This window comes from Pyxicephalus adspersus, chromosome 9, assembly GCF_032062135.1.
Source record: "Pyxicephalus adspersus chromosome 9, UCB_Pads_2.0, whole genome shotgun sequence".
In the NCBI taxonomy this organism is placed as follows: domain Eukaryota; kingdom Metazoa; phylum Chordata; class Amphibia; order Anura; family Pyxicephalidae; genus Pyxicephalus; species Pyxicephalus adspersus.
In genome coordinates, this window is record NC_092866.1 from 1,704,193 (window position 1) to 1,725,912 (window position 21,720).

Consider the following 21,720-nt stretch of genomic DNA (forward strand, 5'->3'; position numbering starts at 1 on the left):
ATTCCAATAAATAAAGGGGAATGAGAAAAACTGAACATCTGGGTGAGCAGACAAGAAGCAGAATTGGTAATATGATTATCATGCATTGAGAAGGTAATTGGCAATAAAATGTCCAGTACAGTCGCCCCAGGGGTAGAAAAGCACACAAGCATTATATTTTGTTTTGCAGACTTGACTGACATAAAATAGACTTTCCCTAAATCAATAAATGCCTAAAAATATATCTCCCTGTTGGTGCTCCGATTGTTAATAGCAGAATGACGTTTAAAGTGGACCATGGTATATGTCAGAGCTATATTTGGATGGATGTATGTATGTTTGTTTGTATGTATGTGTTACATATATATAGATGTGTGTATGTGATCAATAGGAAACACATGGAGACACCTCAACCAAACATGCTATGTTCCACCATCACTCGGAAACGCATCGACACATTTTAAACAAACTTTCTAGACATATGACCCAGACTCATGTTAGTGCACCGCTGATCTTTGTACAGTGCTGTGGTATGTGTCAGAGGTATATTTGCATGTATGTATGTATGTAATGTATGTATGTATGTATGTATGTATGTATGTATGTATTACTCAGTGACAGTGTGCCTTTGGCTTAACACTATAGCAATAAATGCTAATAAACACCTGGGCAACCCCGAGTAATCAGCTAGTTACTCATATGCAATCATTTTTTTGTTTTTTTTAAATTTTCTCTCTCTCTTATTAAAATTACAAACTTTAGGTGCAATTATCCCTACAACCTCAAATCACAATGGTGCTGCTGACCGCAGCACTCACCATGCCAGACGTCATATGTGGGTGGCTATGTTGCCTTGTATTGTCCTAACGAGCCCCACCGTAGCCACATCAATGTGCATACTACTTCTAGGAAGAAACAGTCAACAGAAACTACCTCTAAGTTTACTGTGTTTGGATTTTAAAATTACAGATGAGCAAAAGTCTGAGCCCCCCTGGGATCTATGGGTTCCATTGGAATGGCTGCCTCACAGGAAATGGGCAACTCTTAATATCAGACATCCAAGTGCATCTAATCTTTTCTTCTGAAATGACCCATGAGCTCTCTGACTTCTAATTTTTCCTGAGGAAGCAAAACTGCAAACTGCATTGCAAAAATAGGATCAACCACAAAAAAAAAGATCTCAGTACATCTCTCTTTATTCTTTTTGGACTTATACTATCATTACTGAAGTACATGAAATGAAAAGTTTTAGATAGTTGATTATCTGTTAGCAAGAGATCTCTTTAATAAGGTTAATGCCAATATTTATCTTTTGTAACTATGCTTGTTCCTATTAACAACAAACCAAAAAAACCCCTTTGCTCTAACTAAACCCTCCCCAGGTTTACTATTTTTTTCTGTTGTGTCATATATAAGGGGTTTGTTGTATATGAATACCCTATAATGTAATTCCTTTATTCTCTCTTCTTTTATTTTAATGTACTTGGAATGTTTTAGGCTAATTAAAGTTTAAATTTAAATTAAATTACACTGTTGGGCTTTAAAGTTTTCAAAAGAGTTCATTTAATGGAGTAATTATAACTTACAGATCTTGGAGAATAGCTTATTTTCCATTGAAAGAAACAGAGGTAAACATGTTCATTTAGGAATCAAGACATCCCCATTTTAAAACAATATACTGACTTTCAATTAGACCAAAGCTCCTATTTAACCAGAAAGTTGAAAAAGATACACATGGGACTATTTAGCTTTGCGTGCGCATGGCTGACCTCGAGCAGATCTGATAAATGTAAGGAATTGAGGTGATGTCATTGACTTAAGGGCGTACAATAGACTACAAATTGCACTGGCACATAGCTGAAAATAAAGCCTGAGACATTGGCTGTAATAAGAAACAACAGGAACATGACAAAGATGCACTGAAAGGATCCTTAAAAAAGGAACGGTTTATTCCCATTCATTGCTGCTGCAACTTCAGACAGCTCTCATTAATCACCGACTTATAACTGGCAGCAAAAATTTTCATTTAACACCTGTTTGCTGCAGCTTAGAAACAACTGTAATCATAAAAAGCCGTAGGGGGACAGTAATCAGTCTGTTGCATAGTTTGTCCAAGGAATGTCCTCTGAGCTCCATAAACTAACAAAAAATGTTGTTCTCTATGTTGTAGTCTTCCATGACGTAAGTGAATAGACACATGTCCCGGAGACGAGTTAGTACGGGAACCTAGGAGAGGTGGCACGATAAATCTCCGTTAGTTGGAGGATGGCCCACTCAAGCTGTGTTAGCCTGCACATCTGAAGCAGCAGGAGCGTGGATCAATTAAACGGCTACTGTATGAGAAAATAAAGGAAGCTCAATCATAACAGACAGGTCCAAGATGACACAAAGTTATTATCCACAAAGGAAAACCAATTTAGTAAAAAGGATTAGTGCAGATTACTCTCACTTGAGTAACTCCAAAGACTACTACAAGGGAAACCTCTGTCCAACAAAATGCATGTCTATGTTTGTGTGAGTACATATACATGGAATAATATTTATTAAGAGGGTCAGGGACCAATTGGAATTGGCAATACTAAACCAGGTACAAACAAGGGACACTCAGGTACAAGAGAAGATGCCCCGAGCATCAGTGGGCTCACAGATATAAAAGTCTATGGACAGCTGGGACTAATAATGAGAAATGGCTAGACACATATACACCAACCACAAGCATGCCAGCCAGCACCTTACAATATATATTAGTTTTGATTAATATAGTAAAGACCATTTCAGAACCCTAGTGAGCCGCAGCATTTTCACGCAGACACAACTGCTTCCATTGCAAAGTAAATAGGCGCGGTTAGGAACACTATTGTGCATAGGGGAGAGATGGACAGCCGTGTAGTTGGCGAAAGTGACAAGTCGCTTGTGGCTGCATGGTTGCTGTTGAAGATTTAGCAGAACTGCATAATATGCCAATAATCATGTAATAGGCTTGGTTACAAAAGGGATAAAGACTTCAGGACAGCATTCATGGTGGCTGCATTTTTACAAAATGGTACTCAGACTTGTGTACATAGCTTCCACCACGTTTAAAATGTAGCTTTTATTTAACTGCAGCAGCCAGTTCTCATTTTCTTTAGTAGAATGATCACAGGCTCACTTAATTACCGGGGTGGGACAGCAGTAACAGCTCAAAATCTCCGTAAGTCACAAATATTTCATGGGCGATTGTTACAGTCCCAAGAAAAATTAATGGATTGGCAGTTTTTCTCGACATTTATATATGAACCAAGCACATAAAAGGCCAGAAACATCTGTTCTAGCTGGACAGCATGCCAAGTAACCATGCACACAAAACAGATCCTACCAAATATTTTCTCGGCATTGAAAACTTCCTTTTTGAAAAAAAAGAAAAAGGGAGACAGCGCAGCCTGAGACAATTACACAAGATATGGTTAATGAGGGAGCAAGTCATGAAGCTGAAAGGTTTATTTAAAGAGGTGTGTTAAATACAAAGTTAACTTGTAATTTTATCTGACAATAAATGTAAGCAAAATGCCAGGAGAAAACAGGAAGCAAACATATTCTGTAAAAGAAAAATATTCATTAGCTAGCATTAGTCCTAGCATGCAACACATTTTGGTAAATGAACGGACTAAGAGATAAGTACATAATGAACAGCTCTGATGTAGTCTAACCTTAGAACAAGTCATTGCTGCTCTCTGTATGATTGCTGACGTTTTGAAGCCTTAAAGAACATATCTGGGCAAAGAAAAAAAAATCAGTACATCTCTGCCAAAAATACAGTGAGTTCCTAAGGTTCAGGTTAAGTTGACAATGCTGCGCCTGCAACACTGAAATTCAGAAAGCAATGTTAGCTCTCTTGCAGAATTCATATATTTATGTGTATCATACAGCAGCTATGGGCAACCTGTTGCTGTGTAACTGTTAAGGAACTTTTCTGCCCATTATTCCTTACAAGACACTGGTTGATACAGTATGCTGAACACTGCTGTTCAAATCTGTCCTTTTTCGATGTGACAATATATAGAAGGGACTGTCATTCATTAAGAAAGATGCTGCAACAATAACATAATGTAGAGACATCATTCAACTTGGTAAACCTGCATAAAAAGAGGGTGGACGGGTTGACAAGTATTGTCCAGTTGTAATTATAATTGTGTAAATAATATTTTCTAATGGCTAGTAGACAAATCCGCCTAACCTGTAAAATGCTGTAGTTTGAGCAGATGCTACAATGCAATGTTTCTGACAAAGAAAACAGAATGACCATCTATGAGTAAACACACTTTTCTAGTTGTCAATAAACCTTCAAATGCAGTATGACACATCAATGACTTTGTGCTCAACCTTAGTTAAATTCCCTCAGTTATAAGTTTCTCATTTATTGGATTGTGTCACTTACAGGCTGCCAAACATCACACGTAAACTTTACATTATATGTTTAAAGCAGACTATTGTTAGGTTCTCTTAACTGGTTGGCAGGGCTGAGTGCTGGAGAGCAGTTGTGTCGTTAATCTTCTGTTAATGGCGCTGTTCATGCGAACCTTTTCTAAATTGTTGGATTGGTTGCCACTTTTTGGTTTTATTCTGCAGTCAGCTGCATGAAAGGTTAGGAATGATTGCCTATCCTCATGCCTTCAGAAACTATGCTAAATTAGGTACAATGCCAATGATGTGGAACAAACAATTTTACCGATTAAAAACTTCAAAAGACAGCAATAGAAAAATTTAAAAAAAACTTTTTACCATTAATTCTGCAGCTTGATATATATACAAGTGTACCATTGCTGTGTGTTACAGAAATTCACCGGATTGAAAGACGTTTATATTAAACATACATTACACGAAATGCATCATTTATTTTGTAGGCCTGGAAATGCAAACTAAATCTCTTGTAATATTAGGGTACAGTTAACTGAATCTTATAGCAATGTAGTCTTTTGAACTGCTTATATGTTCTGGAGAGCCATGTCAAACTACAGTAATGTGTTTAGTGTAAAATAAACAAAACTTAAAGGCAACATATAGTAGGCAGAGTGAGCTGTGTTCAGCGTGCAGCTTGAAGAGGTTAAATAATGATGTTAAGAGTAATATACATAAATATTTGAATACATTAAAAAGGATCTCCACAGACTTGAGACAATACTCAGATGGAACAAGGCATTCTACAAAAATCTCACACGGAAGAATCCAGGAGCCTGCTACTGGCGGGGACCAGTTATTTGTGATGCCCGTCCATTGAGATGCCAGAGCACCAGGAATAACTGCAGTCTCTGCCTAGAATTGACTAGGGCCTGTTCTCTGCTCCACAAAAAGGCATCTTAGCCTGACATAGATGATCCTTATTTACTTCGAGGAAAGCAGAAACCGCTTATTTTATGTTCAAAATGAGATCTGGGCGGTCTATGGCCTCTACCACTGGGGTCAGTAATTGACAATTGTAGAAAGCTGTAACTCTTAAAAAAAAACCATAATCCCTCAAAGGCCCAAAAAAGAACAAATTAGTTGTCATATGCTGTCATCTATCCTTTTCTAATATCAACTTTGTGTGTTATCATCACACTGCAAGTAAGGAAACAGTGATTAAGCTGATAAGTGGCTTTGGAAAAGTACTAATAACAAAGATTTTACACTTCCTGAACAAACAATCAAACTCCTGGCCTTTTTAAGCCCCCTGACAGATCATGCTTTCTTTGTAAAAGAAAAACATGGAGAGAAACTGTTTTCTCTATGAGAAAATCACACAGCCTCTGACATGGCTCCCAAAGAACAACAAACTCTGGGAAGGTCTGTGCGCCGGGCATCAACAGGCCTGCAAATGACAAGGGCTTGTTGGAGTAACTGGAATTTCCCATGCCTTATTGAAACAATCTTTAGAAAACTTCAAAGGCTCATCTAAATGGAAAAGGCCCAGAGCACTGGAACTTGCGCCTCACCACAAGTTATGTGGAGTCAAGGCTCAGCTGGCTTCAGTACAACGACCGGCACCAGCTCTTTAAGTATGCAACTTAAAACAAAGCCATACTGCAACTGCAGAGCAGCAAGTCTCATTTCTGATTATTATGCCTTGACAGGCCTGCCATATCCTCCATATTTCCAGGAAGTGGAAATGATAGCGGATTTAACTTTAAATGGCAAGACTTATTTTTCTGCTCCCAAAGTGACCATTTGTGATTATTATTGGAAAATATGGACAGTTAATACAAAGTCAAAAAGGTATTTTCAAGAACTGAGTATAAGAACTTTGAGATTGCTGAAAATGCTTTTGACTAACAAGTTTATTTTTAGTGCTGGAACAGAAAGATGTAGTTCGGAGCTCACCAATTCTCAGTCAAGGCAAGTGCCACCAGGGATGAATAATGTCTTCCAGTTGTGGAGATTATTGGCAGAAAGCAATTATCTGAATCCTGTTTGGAAAAGGTGGGTTATGAAACTAGAAATGTGCATTCCATAACAACTTTTGTTTGCTGAAAAAACACACAAGTTTTTTTTTTTTTTTTTTTTTTTGAATAAATTCTGTTCCATTTCCATTAACCAAGCTTGTAAATACAGTCCTCACATTTATGTGTCTGACCTACTTTATGGAAGCCATCCATTAAAAATACACAAAAAAAAGTTATAGATGTGGAAAAATGAGGAAGCCCCAATATATTGCTAAGGAATGCTGCAATCTCCTAAAAAGATGAGTGGTAATTTACAACCATTCCTCACACTTTTCCATGAAAAAAACTGAATTAAAAATCAGTAAGCTACAACGAAGGCTAATGTCCCAATGTGAATTTCCTGCTAGGAGAAAAACGGATTATTGCCAATGAAAGTGTTTGTTTTTTAAGGAGGAACTTGTGCCAATGACTTGGCATGATTAGCTATGCAGCCAGCCTCTGGGCCTGCTGTCCAAGACTTCCAGTAACCGCCAAAAGCATTTGTATGAGCCAGTAGGTATAAACTTTCAGGCATTTAAGTGTATATTCAACATGAACCCGTACAGAGACAGAAAGCGCTGAATAAGCTGCCATGTTTACAATGTACTTGCAGCTGCCCAAGGCCAATCAGTCATACTTTACGTTCCTTTCTCCCATGACAGAAACCATGCTTGAATGCAAGATGGCCTGCTGTGGTTTGGACTCACTACATGCAACCAGGAAAAAGGGGCCTGGCGCTCCCTCCAAATAGAGGAACTGCTTTGCAATTACGAGACATGCGCCCACAGTTTTACCATACAAACACAAGAGTTGGGAATCTGTTCTACTGGGCAGTGCAGGATGTCTGGGATTAAGACATGACACAACAAACCAAAAACAGTTTTAAACAGCATGGATGTATACATGATGATCAGAATAAATATTAGGCCAGTAGAGTAGACCTCAAAGCCTAAACTTTTTTTTTTTTTTTTAGTAAGTGAAGAGTGTTAAAACCTGTTAAATATTTTATTGAAAAGCTTTTTTCACCTCTTCCCATCCTATATAGATCTCTCAAAAGTTAGAAAAACTTCCTTTTAGATAGTTGTCACCATTGAGAGATTTTCAATATATTCCTGTGTTGGCCACAACTGAAAATTTTGGGATTTTCCTTAACTTCAGAACCGATCGATAACAGGGGTCAGCAACAAAAATAAAGAGTAAAACCAAACAGAAATACAACAGCAGTCCTCCAGCTTTCCCTTTGATTTTGCACAGTTGTGCTTCACTGAAAATATTTACTTTGATTTGATTGCGCATTTTAAGCTTCTTACAATGTACATTAGAAACTACAAGAATGATAAGACAAAAGATACTTTGTATACATGGCTCATTATCTCTCTTCTGACCTTTAAATATTACATTTCTGTCAAAATAAGATGCTTCTGTTAAGCATTATTTCATTCAACAATAAATAGTCAAAGCTGGGTTGAGGAGGTGCTGCAAACATCCTAAATATTTCATGAATGAATAAATGGGGAAGCAGATGAAGTGTAGAGTGATAAGGCTTCATTCCCCAGGTGTAACAGGATATGAGATGCTGGACATACCTTCTGAGTTCAGGGTGATCAGGGTAACGTTATTCCCCATGTTGGAGTTTCCTGACTGGCCAGAGTTGGACAGTGTGTCGCTGGCTTCTGATCCGCTGTCGTTATCTTCATGACTGTGACTTTCATCTGGGCCTGGCACCTTCACCACGATAGTGTTATGTCTTCGTCCAGGAACAGCGCTGTAATTAAAAACCAAATGTTTTATCGCAGAAGTTTTAGTTAAAATAAATCTGCCTGTAAACTCTGCTTTATAATTATGTGTATTGTTAACCTATATTGTGCCAACATATTCTGTAAGGCTGTACAAAACTACTTGTACAGATCCTAACAACTAGGGTTAGAGAAAAACTTTTTGAATGCCCTGGCCTATAATTATCAAGTGCTGTTTGGTCCAGGAAGAGAATGACTTGGCATTGCAAAGTCTCTTTTTACTAAAGATTTGTTGGCCTTTGAGATTGAGGAAACAGATTTTACAGGTTGTACATGTACGACATATGCTTGTTTCTACACCAGCTGACAATCCTTACAGCTGAAGTTGTATGCTCTCAGCACACAATGATTGGCTTCAGATTTACTACTGGAAACTGAACTACCGGTAACAAATCGAGGTAAAGTTTTTTAGACTGAACACTCTTTTCTGGTAGTACCCAGCTTTGTACAATACAGCTTTATTGTTCACTTTACCATACAGATGAAATGTACATAATTACCTATTAAGTATATTTTCCAGACTTTCTGTTGTCTTGTTCACTGACTCCTCCTGACTCTGCAGCTTGGCCACTACAGAGTTCTGTCTTTCATTATTCAGGATTACAGTTGTCTGAGGAACAACACTATGAGAAAGAGAAATTATATTTTATAGGTTTATTGCTCTCTTAACATTCAGTGTACCTGCAACAGAGCAAACGTGAACGTAATGCAAAAAAACCAAATGTGCAAAACACATTTGCAACTTTTGTGTAATAATGAGGGAAATATTAGTATTTTTTTATACAGTAGATGCATGATAGTAGCTAAACCAATTACTTTGGTGGAGTTTTCCGCTTCTCCATTTCTTCTCTCCTGAAAAACTCTACAAATACTCTGCTGGAGGACTCAGTTCTTTCCTCTATCTCCCCATTCCTGAAATACTCTGCATCGCTGGAGGACTTTACTCTATTCCCAACTCTCCTCTCCTGAAATATTCTAAGCTTTTGCAGGACTTGTTTCCCTATCTACCCTTCCCAAAATTTTGTATGCTGTAGAACTCTGCTTTTTCTATCTGAAGCTGAGAAGGTATAGGAAGTCATCTGCCCACTTGAAGAATTGTGCCTAATGTATTAAAGCACCACATATATATTTATCATTTTCATTCTTAGTGAGAAGAGGGAAAGATCAGTCTTAACACAGGGAAATATTTTGGGAGGCTGGTACATATACATAGGAAACTTGCCCATGTTGTTAGAGCAAAGCAGGCTCGCCACTGTCACTATATTTCTCTGTATACTTTCCTGATTCATAGGAGTTCTAAGGAGGATGTATAAATACAATGAAAAATCATTTATTTATTTTTTTCAGGTAAATGGTAATCAACTCTTCCGTCAAAGCCAACAAGGCCAGTCACATGCCACTCCTGCCAAAGTAAACAGGTTTATGGAATGCTCACTTGGACACCCCTGATATAGCTTTGACACCGTGTTAACTGCATTTGAATGGAATTTTACAATTCTGCAATAAATGACCTAAAATCTCAACGACCCAGCTTCAAGCCAAGTTGTGTCAAGTCCCAGATTTTTACACTCTGTCTTATCACTTTGCAGAGAGTTTAGTGTGTAAGTCCCAGTATTCCAAAGCTCCGAAGGCCTCCCCAAAACAAACATCTTAACAGGGAAACTGGTTGGGCTTGTGTTTCCGAGGCCTTACCACAGAGTATTATGGTGTATTTTGTTCCTCATAAAAACTCTGGCATACAAGGTGGAAAAAGCACTAGGGCGAGCCACAGAGGTAAGCTGAAGATCAGTTTTATCGACAACAGATTCTTTGCTCATTTGACAACTTTATTATTTTATTTTCTTCCAGCCAACTTAAAATGTCTGTAAGATGTGAGGATGGAAAGTGCATCAGGGAGAAAAAACAATGCCAGGACTTTTATTAATTAGGAATAACTAAAACAACAGCAATCTGCACAAAAGAGAAATGATCAATCAAAATTTTGCCTATATTATCATCTACTTTTTACTTATCATTTTTCCACTGCAGACCAAAACAAAAAAATGCATCATATGGAAAGCACAGAGACCATTATGATTTCCTCTGTAAAACAAATAAAGTGGGGTGTTTAATTCCTGATATTAGGTTGTACCTGCTGGGTGGAGTAAGCCTGTATCACACCCCACTCATTTGGATTGCGTTTGGCAGCCCAATGAGGAGATCTTCACTTATGCCAGGCACTGCTAAGACTATTAAGATCTTGTCTGACAGCCAAACTACTACATTTATTTTCCAAATATTCTAATCTAATCTCATCTAGTAAATTATAATCTTTCCCCTTTAGTGGATAAAATATAAAAAAGATTCATTGTTTCTGAAGGCAGCAGGAATTCAACTTCCTGCCATACTCTGATCCTGAAATGACCACGACGGATGTGGAAACCAAATAGAGGATCAAGATTAGCCTGACTTCACTCTTAAATTAGGCTTTTAGAAAACCCTGAAACTATTCTAAAGACAGAAAGCTCCCTCACTTTTAAAATCCACCATAAATACCAACAATTAAAAAATATATTACCAGTACAGGAATCCCCGGGGGGTTTTTAACCTCCCTAGCATTCTTATTCTGTACAAATTTCCATGCAAAAAGCGTTACATTGTTTTTGCATGAAAATTTATTTTACATTGTAGGCTATAATTCTTAGGCATAACTCACCAAAATATGTCCAATATATATGATATATTGTATGAAAATTTGTATTGCACTCAATACAATTAGTTTGTATTGAATCCAATACAAAATTATTTGAGTTTCCCGCCCATCCGCCCCGCACCAACGTCCCTGGGAAACCCCGGAGATCGTCTGCACATTGCCCGGCTGAAGATCGAAGAAGATGGACGTCTCCCTAGGACCTGCGGGGACCAGCAGGACCTTTTTTTTTTTTTTAGGTAAAACTACCCTTAGTGAATACTGGGAATACCGCTGGGGGGGGTTAAAGAGCCAACTTCTGCCCCTAATTTCAGCATTTCAAAAGTAGAATATAGTAGCAAGTTTAGCTACAAGAACAAAAAGGGGTAGCTTTGGCTTCAGTCACCATATGTTGACTGCCTTCCATTGCTACAGAACAGATGATAGAGAGAGTCAAGTCAAAAGAGCAGCTACAGACTGCCTACTATACCCCTTTGTCTTGTATACGTTTAAACATGGTGATGCTAAAGATCTAGACCTGCCTTAAAATGCAATTCGGTATTGTTTAGGTTATTTTTTCAGGAGTGCATTACTAATTCTAGAATGAAGGATTGGCCTACTGTCTTTTTTTCTTTATGAATTTAGCTGAAGGATCTTCATCATCCTATTTGTCTTCCTATTTATACCTTTTTATATTTATATTCAAATTCATCTTATTCCATCCCTCAAATATTCAGCACACATTTACACTGTACTAGATGAGCACTGTTTATAAACTCCTGCGATAAGACGAAAGGCCTTGTAAACCTCCTCTTTTGTTAAAAGTGAATACAGATATTTATCTAAAAAGAATAAAAAGTTGGTTATTTTATCTTGCTGTCTCCACCATATTGTGCTCCCACTCACAGCGGTGTTGTACATCCAATGCTGCCTAATCCCTGAATTCACATACTTCCAGGAACTATCTTCTCTTAAAAACAACTCTTAGCTGCACTGCAATAATCCACTGTCTGGCATAACACTGGAGTGATTAACTAGAGAAATCGAAGAACGTGTTCCCTCAGTAATCTCTAAATCCCCCTTTTTACTAACCATCTTCCATGCAAATGGAGCGATCGCAGGAAATCACTCTATAGCAAAAGGGAAAGCTGTCAAAAAGTGATAAGCGTGGTTTTCTTGCTATAACAACACTTGCACACTGAATATACATGATATAAGGAGAAACTGTGAAAAAGGTGGAAATCCCAAGATATAGTGGGGGGAGGGGGGAGGTGTGGAATATTGGGTTAAGGAAATAATATTGAACATTATTATTAAGGGGTTACTATCATCTTTAGTGTTTGCTTTTGGATTCATGTGGCTTTAATTTAAATTCTTACAAAATTACCATTTCATATTCATAATTAGTATATTTTGTCTTTTTCATACATTGCACCAAACACAGTGCAAAGCATTGTAATGCAATTGATTTTCAACATCACAAAAAAGCACATAGTCTTCACAGCACAACACATTGCTGTTTTAACGTGTTAAAGCACATTAATTATTTTTATTATTACTGTGTTTCTCCAACATAATATGCATTTTATATAGTTGACTGTCCTGTTCTCACTCAAAGCAGCTCACATAATGTTTCTAACAGTCTAACACCAATTTATCTTTTGAAAGGTTTTTTTAGACGCTTGTGCACACCTATGTACACATGAGAGGACATAAAAACTATGCATATAGTGTATATAGCACTGCAGGTCAGAGTCAGTTTACTGAGCCATAGACTGCATGGATGTGAACCAAGTTGTGATGAATTGTGTTGAAAGATGAATCATTGCAATGAATGCAATCATTTTTACATCTCTAAATCACCATGTGATTTGAGACGTGTTGGCAGCCCACTCAAAATAACACTGAATGCATGTTAATACGAAAAACACTTCAAGCTAATGCACTGCAATAGTCTGAATACATCTGACAAAATAAATCTGAAGTTAGTATCATTTTATATTTCTTTATGTTATTAAAAAAAAAAAATGACAGATGTTGAGATTAAACAAACATCTTTTAAATCACAAGGGGAAGGATGGGAGATAACCCTTGCGACTTAAGTTAGTAATACAAATTAAAAGTGACCTTTTTTAAAAATCCATCCCAGTCCAACAACATTTTTGAGTATTCATTATTTTTAGTGGAATTAAATCACCACAAACAACTGTACATGACTGGATTGGAAGGTAGGAAACAAGGAGTGTTATTGGTCATCATAAACACAATAAAGCAGGACACCAACTCTTGACATATTAACTAAACTAAAAGCCTTCAAAGAAAAGACAGCAAAGTAACCCACTATATGATAAATGCTGCTTTATTTTTATTTTTTACGGTCTGATACTTTAGGGTCATAAAAAAGTAGAGGTGGCTTGAAGAGAGGAGAGAGTTTCAAAGAAAGACGGGTATAGAACACTGGCACCAAAATTGACAGGTTCAGCTAGCTCACAGTTTAGAGTCAGCCAATCACTTTCCAAAGAAAGAAGCAGCCCTAAGCTATATAAGACCCTTAGTTAAATCAAACTGATAAGTCAGATAAACGAAAAGGGACCAATTTTGTTAACCTAGGTTAACAAAACTACTTGTATGTAATCAAATCCCAAAGGCTGGTTTATTTTTTACAAATGGTGTTTCTGTTCTGTGGGAAACATCATTTGTATAGGTATAGGAGAGATGATATATGTGAAATAATCCAGCAGGGTCCCCAGTGTAGGCATCACGATGTATAGTGATAGCTGCATTTTGAAATAACTGGGAAGCATCTTCTCAAATAAATCGAATTACATGTTGATCAGGTCACCAGGAAGTGCTGCTTTATGTCAAAGTTAAGGAACAATGGAAAAAATTCAAAATCCAATAAAATTTCAGAATTACAGTAAACAGATCACTGGAAAGGTAAGCTGTAAACTGCAAACACATCTTCGATGTAATATTACACATTTTTTCCCTCCTCTGAAGTCTAGAACAAAGGGGCCTAGAAATAGATTCAACATTTGGAGATCCCTCAAAGCATAACTCAACTTTTGTCTAACCCATAAAGAAAAACAATCATAAATGAATTAAATGGGCTTACATACACTTAGGGCTTTATTTATAAAACAGGCAATCAGACATTCCTTTAAACATTCCCTCGTGGGAATCTTCCAGGTTAATGTGTTTCAAGGGAAGCAATTGAAAATTTTGAGTTCCTGACCCTGAATCTATCCCCAGTCAGTATGATATGGACTCTTAACATCTTAACATTAACAAGTGCAATACAGATCAAGCAAAAGTGATGACAAGCCACCACGGGATATAGATATGTGTTTGTGAACATGTGAAGGAAGGAAACACTAGAAAAACAAGTTCATAGCAGCTGATTTGCTGATGGCAACTAAACCAAGGAGACTATTGGTTTGTTTGGAGACTGTTAACATAAAGCAAGGAAAATGCAATTTTTATCAAACATCCTAAAAAATGTAGGTTGCTCTTTTTGCGGAAAACGGTATTTTTATTTATTTTATTTTTTTCCAGTTTTCCAAATGTAATATAGGTAACAAGCAGAAAAACTCCAGCACAGGTCTGGATTTATTGGCTGAAGCTTAGGTTTCCGTCTCTTAATGCTTTGTCAGCAATTATTTATGTTCTGACCACATAAGATTACTAGACATAAACTTCAAGAAATTTACAACTAATGCTTCAATAAAATATTAGAAAAGTGTTTTCCGTTTCCTGATGGAATGACGGGATTGGGCTTGTGTGATATTGGGACGCACCAAGTTTTTTCCTAGTTGCATTTCTTTCATCGCCTGCGCCGATAACTGCTAATGTGAGCTATAAGAAGCTCATAATGACCACAACAGCTTGCAGAAACTCTATATATCCAGGAATGTGCCTGTGTGTGGCCTGTGGTCAATAACTATTACTGCTAGTACAAGGGCAGAAAACCAAGATGTTTAGAAATAAAAAGCTGCTATAACACACAAATATTCAACCGGTGATTGGATTTTTATAAACATTATGCTGTGTTTAAAAGTTGTTACAAAGTGAATTTTTTACCAGTAGGAGTAGAAGATGCAATGAATGTGAACTTTTACATAAAGAATAACTTGTAAAAATTACCAGCAAACCACCTTGGTTAGATATAAAATACTGCAAAAGTCTCAAATTTCAAAAACCTAAAAATGAACTCCTGGTACTAACTGGCTACTCCTGGCAGATGTAAAAATATGCCATGAAAATATAAGTATATCTAAATATAAAAGGTTAGTAGGGATAGATTGAAATCCTTGGGATGAGATTGTTGCCCCATTGGAGAGAATTTCCCTGATGTGGGGCAGTCACCAGGCAGTGCTGTTTAGGAGAATGTTGGGTCACTGATGTGGATGTGCTGTCTGGTGTTCAGAACCTATATGAATTTACAAATAGGTATACATTGTGTATTTTGGTTTTCTGGTTTTCTGGAGCTTATTGTTATCCAATTAGTTCAGTACATTTTTGCCATCTATAGCCAAGCATACTTTATATCTGTGATTTTTTTTAATCTGCTGTCGCCTACTCTCCTTCCAAGATAAGATTGCCATTTATCTTTTAGCTTCCTTTTTCCCGTTTGATCTCCTTGGCGGTTGCTAAAGCTTAAAAAGGAGATTTTTGAGACAAGTCAAGAAATAATGACCTGATTAAAAAAGATTATTAAGAACTGCTGAGCTAAAAAAACACTGTGTATTTTATGGAAATACAGAGATTATAAAGTTCTGTGTACCCACTGACCCTCCCTTGATAACTCACACTTATGAAACATTTATAAACTTGCCTAGAATTTGATGTGTATGAACCCAGGAGCAGTGCAAGGTTTAATAAAGCACAGAGCTCTCATATTAAGATCGTTTTTTCTGTAGCTACAAACAAGCATCTATGCCATGCTCTGTGCACCATGGACAGCAATCCCAAGAGTTGGAAGCATACACAGAGAGGGGCTTTGATCCCGCTGACAACTATATAGGAGCGATTAACCACCGTTAGGCAAACTTTGTGAACCAATAAGGAAGCTGTTTAAACAAAATCTGTTGTGGTTAATACTCCTTTGAGGTGAGGGGTTTTAATGCTGGCATGGTCACAGTGTACATTTATAAAATGACAAATTTTACACCCTGGCAAGGTAAAAGCATTTTTTGTACCACAGGAAACCAAGTGGACCCTGACCCTGACTGAACCTCGCCTGCTGTTTCCCATAATGCTAATTCCCAATGTGTCTGTTCTGACCTAGCTCCAAAATTTCCTCTCCTTAAAATTTAGCTTTGTTCTTCCAACGCTCATTTTTGATTAATAATTATTAGCTGTTTATTAGACTCTCAGAGGAAGCCGCAAAAGTGATGTGGGCAACCTGGCAACTCAACAGCTGGGAAACGGCACGTGAACAAACTCAGAAACGTCATTTTCCACCCTTGGAAGTCACTGTTAACTATTTCGGAAATCAGAAAAAGCCAGTAACTCCCCCGTGAATAGTACTGGGAACCTTTAAAGATCTTTTTAAAGTTAATATTTTAAAAGATTATTTTATAAAAGCATGATTTACAGTAACTCTGGCTCTCTGCAGGATAGTTTGGCGAGGTGACAATGGAAATTTGAATGGAGAGGTATGTCTGGACAATGTCACAAGGCACTAGGAGGACTTTTCCTAGGAGTGTTATTCTACAGGCAGTTGGAAGTGAACGTATTCACACAAAAAAAAAAAAAAACGCTTCTCACTCCTACCTCAAGCAGGAAAAAGGTTATGCAAACAGGGTTTCATTATCGGCAATTAGTGACGCACAGCATGTCATTCTAGCAATCCTGGCAGTGCTGTTTGCATCAGCAGAGACTTGGCACTCATGTGAGCTGTTTGTCAATACATCATAGATTGGCCATCCCAATGCCGTCATTTGCAAGAAACGCAGGAAAGACAGAAAGTAAATAACGCTTGTGCCAATCATAATGAGGTAGACGATGGAGATTATAAGGATCATAATATGCTACACAAAAGAATAACATATTCCCAGCCCTCTGGCGAGCAAAGACTTCAGCATCAGAAAAGCTAATTGCTGTCAATGTGGGATATTGCCTGAAAAACACATTGCGCTCTTCAGAAATCACCTTTGCTCTAACACCAATCCTGGCCCCGTGGCGGAGTTGGCTGCATTCATTCATCCTGGTGGAGAACAAGTAAAAAGAGAATGCAAATTGGAAAGATGTGTGCACTGTGTATTCGTCTAAAATCAACCTGTTTATTTTAAGAAGAAGCCTATAAAATAACAACTCTCCATGCCAAGTGCTAAGAGCCCGTCACTCACAGTAACAGCTACAGAAAAATCTGCCCACAATGTTTCTGCATGTCACTTCATTTTTTCTGTACAAAAAAGGCGATATCTGCTTCTGGGGAACTGTACACATAGAAGAGTATCATTGTATTTATTGGTAAAAAAAGAGAGAGCAAAAAACCCCAAAAAATACATACATATAAAATGCATGCACATGATTTATTTCCCAAAAATGCAGGGACGCTTATTCTGTTGTACAGATCCTGTTATGCCTAACATTTATATCATACTTATCATTACAGGATATACCTATATGGATAATCCTTTTTTCTTTACAAAACTATTGTCTACCTTGCAAGTACCTAAATATGTCTGTAGAGTTTGCCCAAAATACTCTGCACTCACAAAGCAAAACTTAACCCTTGATTACTCACCTATCACCGCTCCATTGCAGGGTGCCGCCATCTTCCTCGTCTTCATGACTTACCGAAAATTATCTTTGCCCATCTTGATTGGCTGTGCTGGGATGTGCGTGGGAGTTCATTCATTCCTGGCACGGGCAAGGGCAGCCGGAACCGTCATGGTATGATTGTTAATCGGGTTTATTTAAGGAAATTTTAGGCTGTGTTCCTGAATACCAGCTGCTTGTTTTTGTTCATAATTACCATACCTGCCATTCAAATGAAAGTCCAAGTTATGTTATTTTATGTTCTTCTCAAGTTTTTATTGAACACAAGGTTGGGAAAATTAAACATACAAGGTAGGGAAACATCCCAAAAAAGTACAGCTGGTACCTACATTTTCTTTTTTTCTAAACCTCCCCTAGTGTTGCATGGAAACAAATGTTCCTCAAAACAAATGGCTCAAAAACAGGTCTAACTACCTGCTGTACTCTACAATAATCCACTCATCTGTAGTCAAAATTTGCTAAATTCAAAGTTTTAAAAACAATTTTTTAAAACTGCATGAGAAAGCTAGTGTACATTCAATTTTGAATGCATTGACAAATAAAGATTTATTTTTTGCTTATGATTCTGAGAACTGAAGCAGATTTACTTTTTGCATGGTTACTTCAAACTGCAGTGCAGTATGATTGCGGTCACAAAGTCCCTAATAAAGTGGAGTTCAGTCAATCTAAAGTATGATCCTCCCTTTTCAATTACTTTAGATGACTGAATGCCTGGAACTTTACATCTGTGGCTAGAAAAGATGAGATGAAGGAGCAGAACTTTCTATAGTAAAATGTTCTGCCATTCTATAAATGTATCCAATATCCTTTAGTAAACATCTGACTATGGAATCTCTTTAAAGATACGTAAAAAAACGAAGAAAGCACAAAAAAAAATAAATTGCTATTTAAAATGTTAAAGATAAACCTAAGCCTTAACACTTATTCAGCACCACCAGTTGTATGAGTTAACAATGAATACTGATTAAACATATAGAATCACCAAGATGAGTTTAAACACAAGAACCGCACAGATTACAGCACTCTTTAAATTAAAAACATATTTTCCAAGGAGAATATTAGAAAAGTGTGGCTGGCACTCAGAACCAAGAGATGTGTAAGAGAACATAAAGTGAGCTTATCATGTGTGTCTGTCGAGAATGATATACTGCACCACTGCCTACAAAACACATACATCATGCGAACACCCCGTTCCCTTACTGGCAAAAGTTCTGCACCTTTTATGTGCAGCTCCAACAGAAAATCTAACTCAGTGGAGACCCTCTAATTACGTGCCTTACACTGCTATATAAAGCAGACAATTTGGGGAGTCCACACACATAACACCTTCAATACGAGTCCATTGAAAAATTGTTTCCAGTATGTTGAACATAAATTGGCAACCCTTCATGAATAAGATGAAATTCCCTGAAAAGAGAAATTAAACACATAAAATGAAAGTATAAGATTATGCAACTTGGCATTAACTACATAACTATGATTATAAACTGGTGTTATTTTTTTTCTGAATGGAGACCAACATAAACGCTAAGCACTCACAAAGTGTTATACCGTAGCAATCTGGGATTATTTTTTATAGACGTTTAGAATATATATAACACACCAAGACTTGTTAAATGACTTGTAAAATCTTATTGCTAACCACGTCCGACTTTGAAAACTCCACGGGTTATATTCTGGTCTGCTGTTTTAAACAATAGTCCATTACCTCAATGTTTCCTTACGTTTGGTCAGCAGTGCACAGCCAACCAGGTCCTACCTATGTACATACAAGTAAAACCAATGCTTTTCAGCTGTACTTCAGGAGCACATACACCCTACACCAGTGGTTGCCAACCTTTTCAGACCCACAGACCACTAAATTTACGAGCTACGGACCATGCCATGTGCAGGAAGCAGAGTGTCATTCAAAGAGGAAGAAACTTCCCCATAGTGACGTCATGATGCCAGAACCCACCAACTCTCCCATTGCAGATCTGAGCCTGTGATCCATATGGGGGGACATGGACAATGGCTCTGGCCTGTCGGCCCTCCCAGCGAGGTCCTTCTCCTGCCCGCTCGGGGGCGCACCAGCCAAACCCACGGACCACCAATATTTTCAGCAGTTGGCAACCACTGCTCTCCTCCATACACACACATAGATGGCTTCCATAATGCCATTGTTTAAGACCCCATACTCCCTTTTTAAAAATACAAGGCGTGCTTTTTAGGGCTCCCCATTACAAGGAGGGAAAGCAGAGAGAGAGGAGAGAAAGAAGAAGAGAAGAAGAGAAGAGGGGAGAGAACAACTGAATGTCTACTTAGCTTTCCTTTATTCTGGCCTTTAACAAGTCCAAAGACATATTTCAAAGACTGTGGGCTGTAAAAGCCAACAACAAACAAAAAATACTATATGTAGGCAAAAAAATACACATTATGCTTAAAAAATTTCCAAAGGTAGGTAGCCAATGAGCCCGAAAGCCAATGGAAATATTTCTGTGGTTAAAAAAGATGCCCAAGATTTGTTTCTTGCTGACATCTAAAATGGACTGCAAAAAGCAAAAGAATAAACGTCTTTTCTTTACAAAACAGAGCCCTAGCCATAAAACCCACTATCTAATTTCGCCCCAAGAACTTAAATGCCTGGAGATTTGAGGAGTATGATCCTTTTCAAACCTTTGGAGAGTTAGGGCTAAGGTATGAGGAAAATTGTTACAATTCTAAGTTGTAGTTCTAATTACTACAACTGTTTAAAAAAAAACCCTGGGGAGGACAAATGTAACAATGCGTACACAAGTGATCATGTTATACTGTTGAAATAAGCAATATTATATTAAGCACCTTAACATTAATGCTTATACAAGCAGTAAGAACAACTGTGAAGTCACGTCTGCTCGCCCAGAAAACCAGCTAAATAATGACATACTGTATATTTCTGGAGTAACACTACTTCCTCTCACGTTTCAGCTATCAGATGATGTCTGACCTAATTTCACCCATTCCCTGGTGAAACCTGCATATTTTATAGAAGGTTACATACTTAGCATAGGCATTCCCTACATTTAACCAAACTGGAAACTCTATCCAAATTCTCCCATCTGCCGATATTTAAATTCTTTTCTTCCTCAAATATGCTTTGACTCTAGAGAAATGATTCACATCAGATTTTTTCATTAAATAGAATCATTTTTTTTAGCTCCATTTTTTGCTGATCAATAGTATTTCAAGTCTGACACATGGGAAAAAAAAGACATTTTGGGATGCAGAAACAAAAAACCCTCCGCATGGAAAGGACGATAATAGGCCAAGAATTAATTTCTGGTATCGTTTAATATATTTTCAACTGTAAGTAAAAATACTGAAGCTTCTGTAAAATATTCTTAATGGGGGTCATTAAAAGTTTCAGTCTGCATGAATCTTTCCTATAGACTATAGACTATATTATAGACTATATAGACACAAGTTAGGTGTGAAAAATGAAAACCTTTATACATACAGCATTCAAAGGCTGAAGAAGTAGAGCTATAGTATTATTAGATGCCACAAAGGCATTGCGGTAAGACTGCAATATTTCTATTTTTGTTGCCAGATTTGTATTTGTTTGATGAATGGGCAAAGTAAGTATATTTAACCAGACATCAAATGGATAGATCTTGGGCCTTTTCCCATTAGGCTGAAGTAAGAAGCAGGGATGTTCCTTCTTACTTTGCAATCTCTTGAAATCCCCATAAATTCACTTTATGTAATAGGATGATCGAAGGGCACAAACTATGCATTCGTATTTGTTGACTGGAAATGATTTATGAGAACATCCAGTATTGTTCATATTCATAAACAGCTCCAAATACAAATCTATGTTTTCATCACAAGTCCCTATCACCAAACCTCAATTTAGTTCTCTTTTATTGTGGGCTGAAAACTGCAGGGATGTTATACAAAAAAAGTAAAGTGGTGCTCGATTACTCATGCCTGGTGACTTAGGAAACTAACTTTATCATAAACATTTAGGAAAAAATAAAACGAATGCTTTATAGAAACAGTTTCATCTTTTTTACATGTTATAGAAATGTTGAGACAT

The 21,720-nt window shown here is 37.4% G+C and overlaps 1 protein-coding gene across 2 annotated transcripts in view; it reads right to left on the reverse strand.

Moving 5' to 3' along the window:
- The window catches only part of BANP (BTG3 associated nuclear protein), a 210,087-nt gene that overhangs the window by 145,017 nt on the left and 43,350 nt on the right, over window positions 1–21,720 (reverse strand). For both annotated transcript variants that reach the window (XM_072421339.1, XM_072421340.1), the window contains exons 5-6: window positions 8,710–8,832; window positions 8,000–8,178 (exon numbers count right to left, since the gene is read on the reverse strand). In XM_072421339.1, coding sequence (XP_072277440.1) covers window positions 8,000–8,178; window positions 8,710–8,832 — 302 coding nt within the window. The remainder of the gene's footprint in view (window positions 1–7,999; window positions 8,179–8,709; window positions 8,833–21,720) is intronic.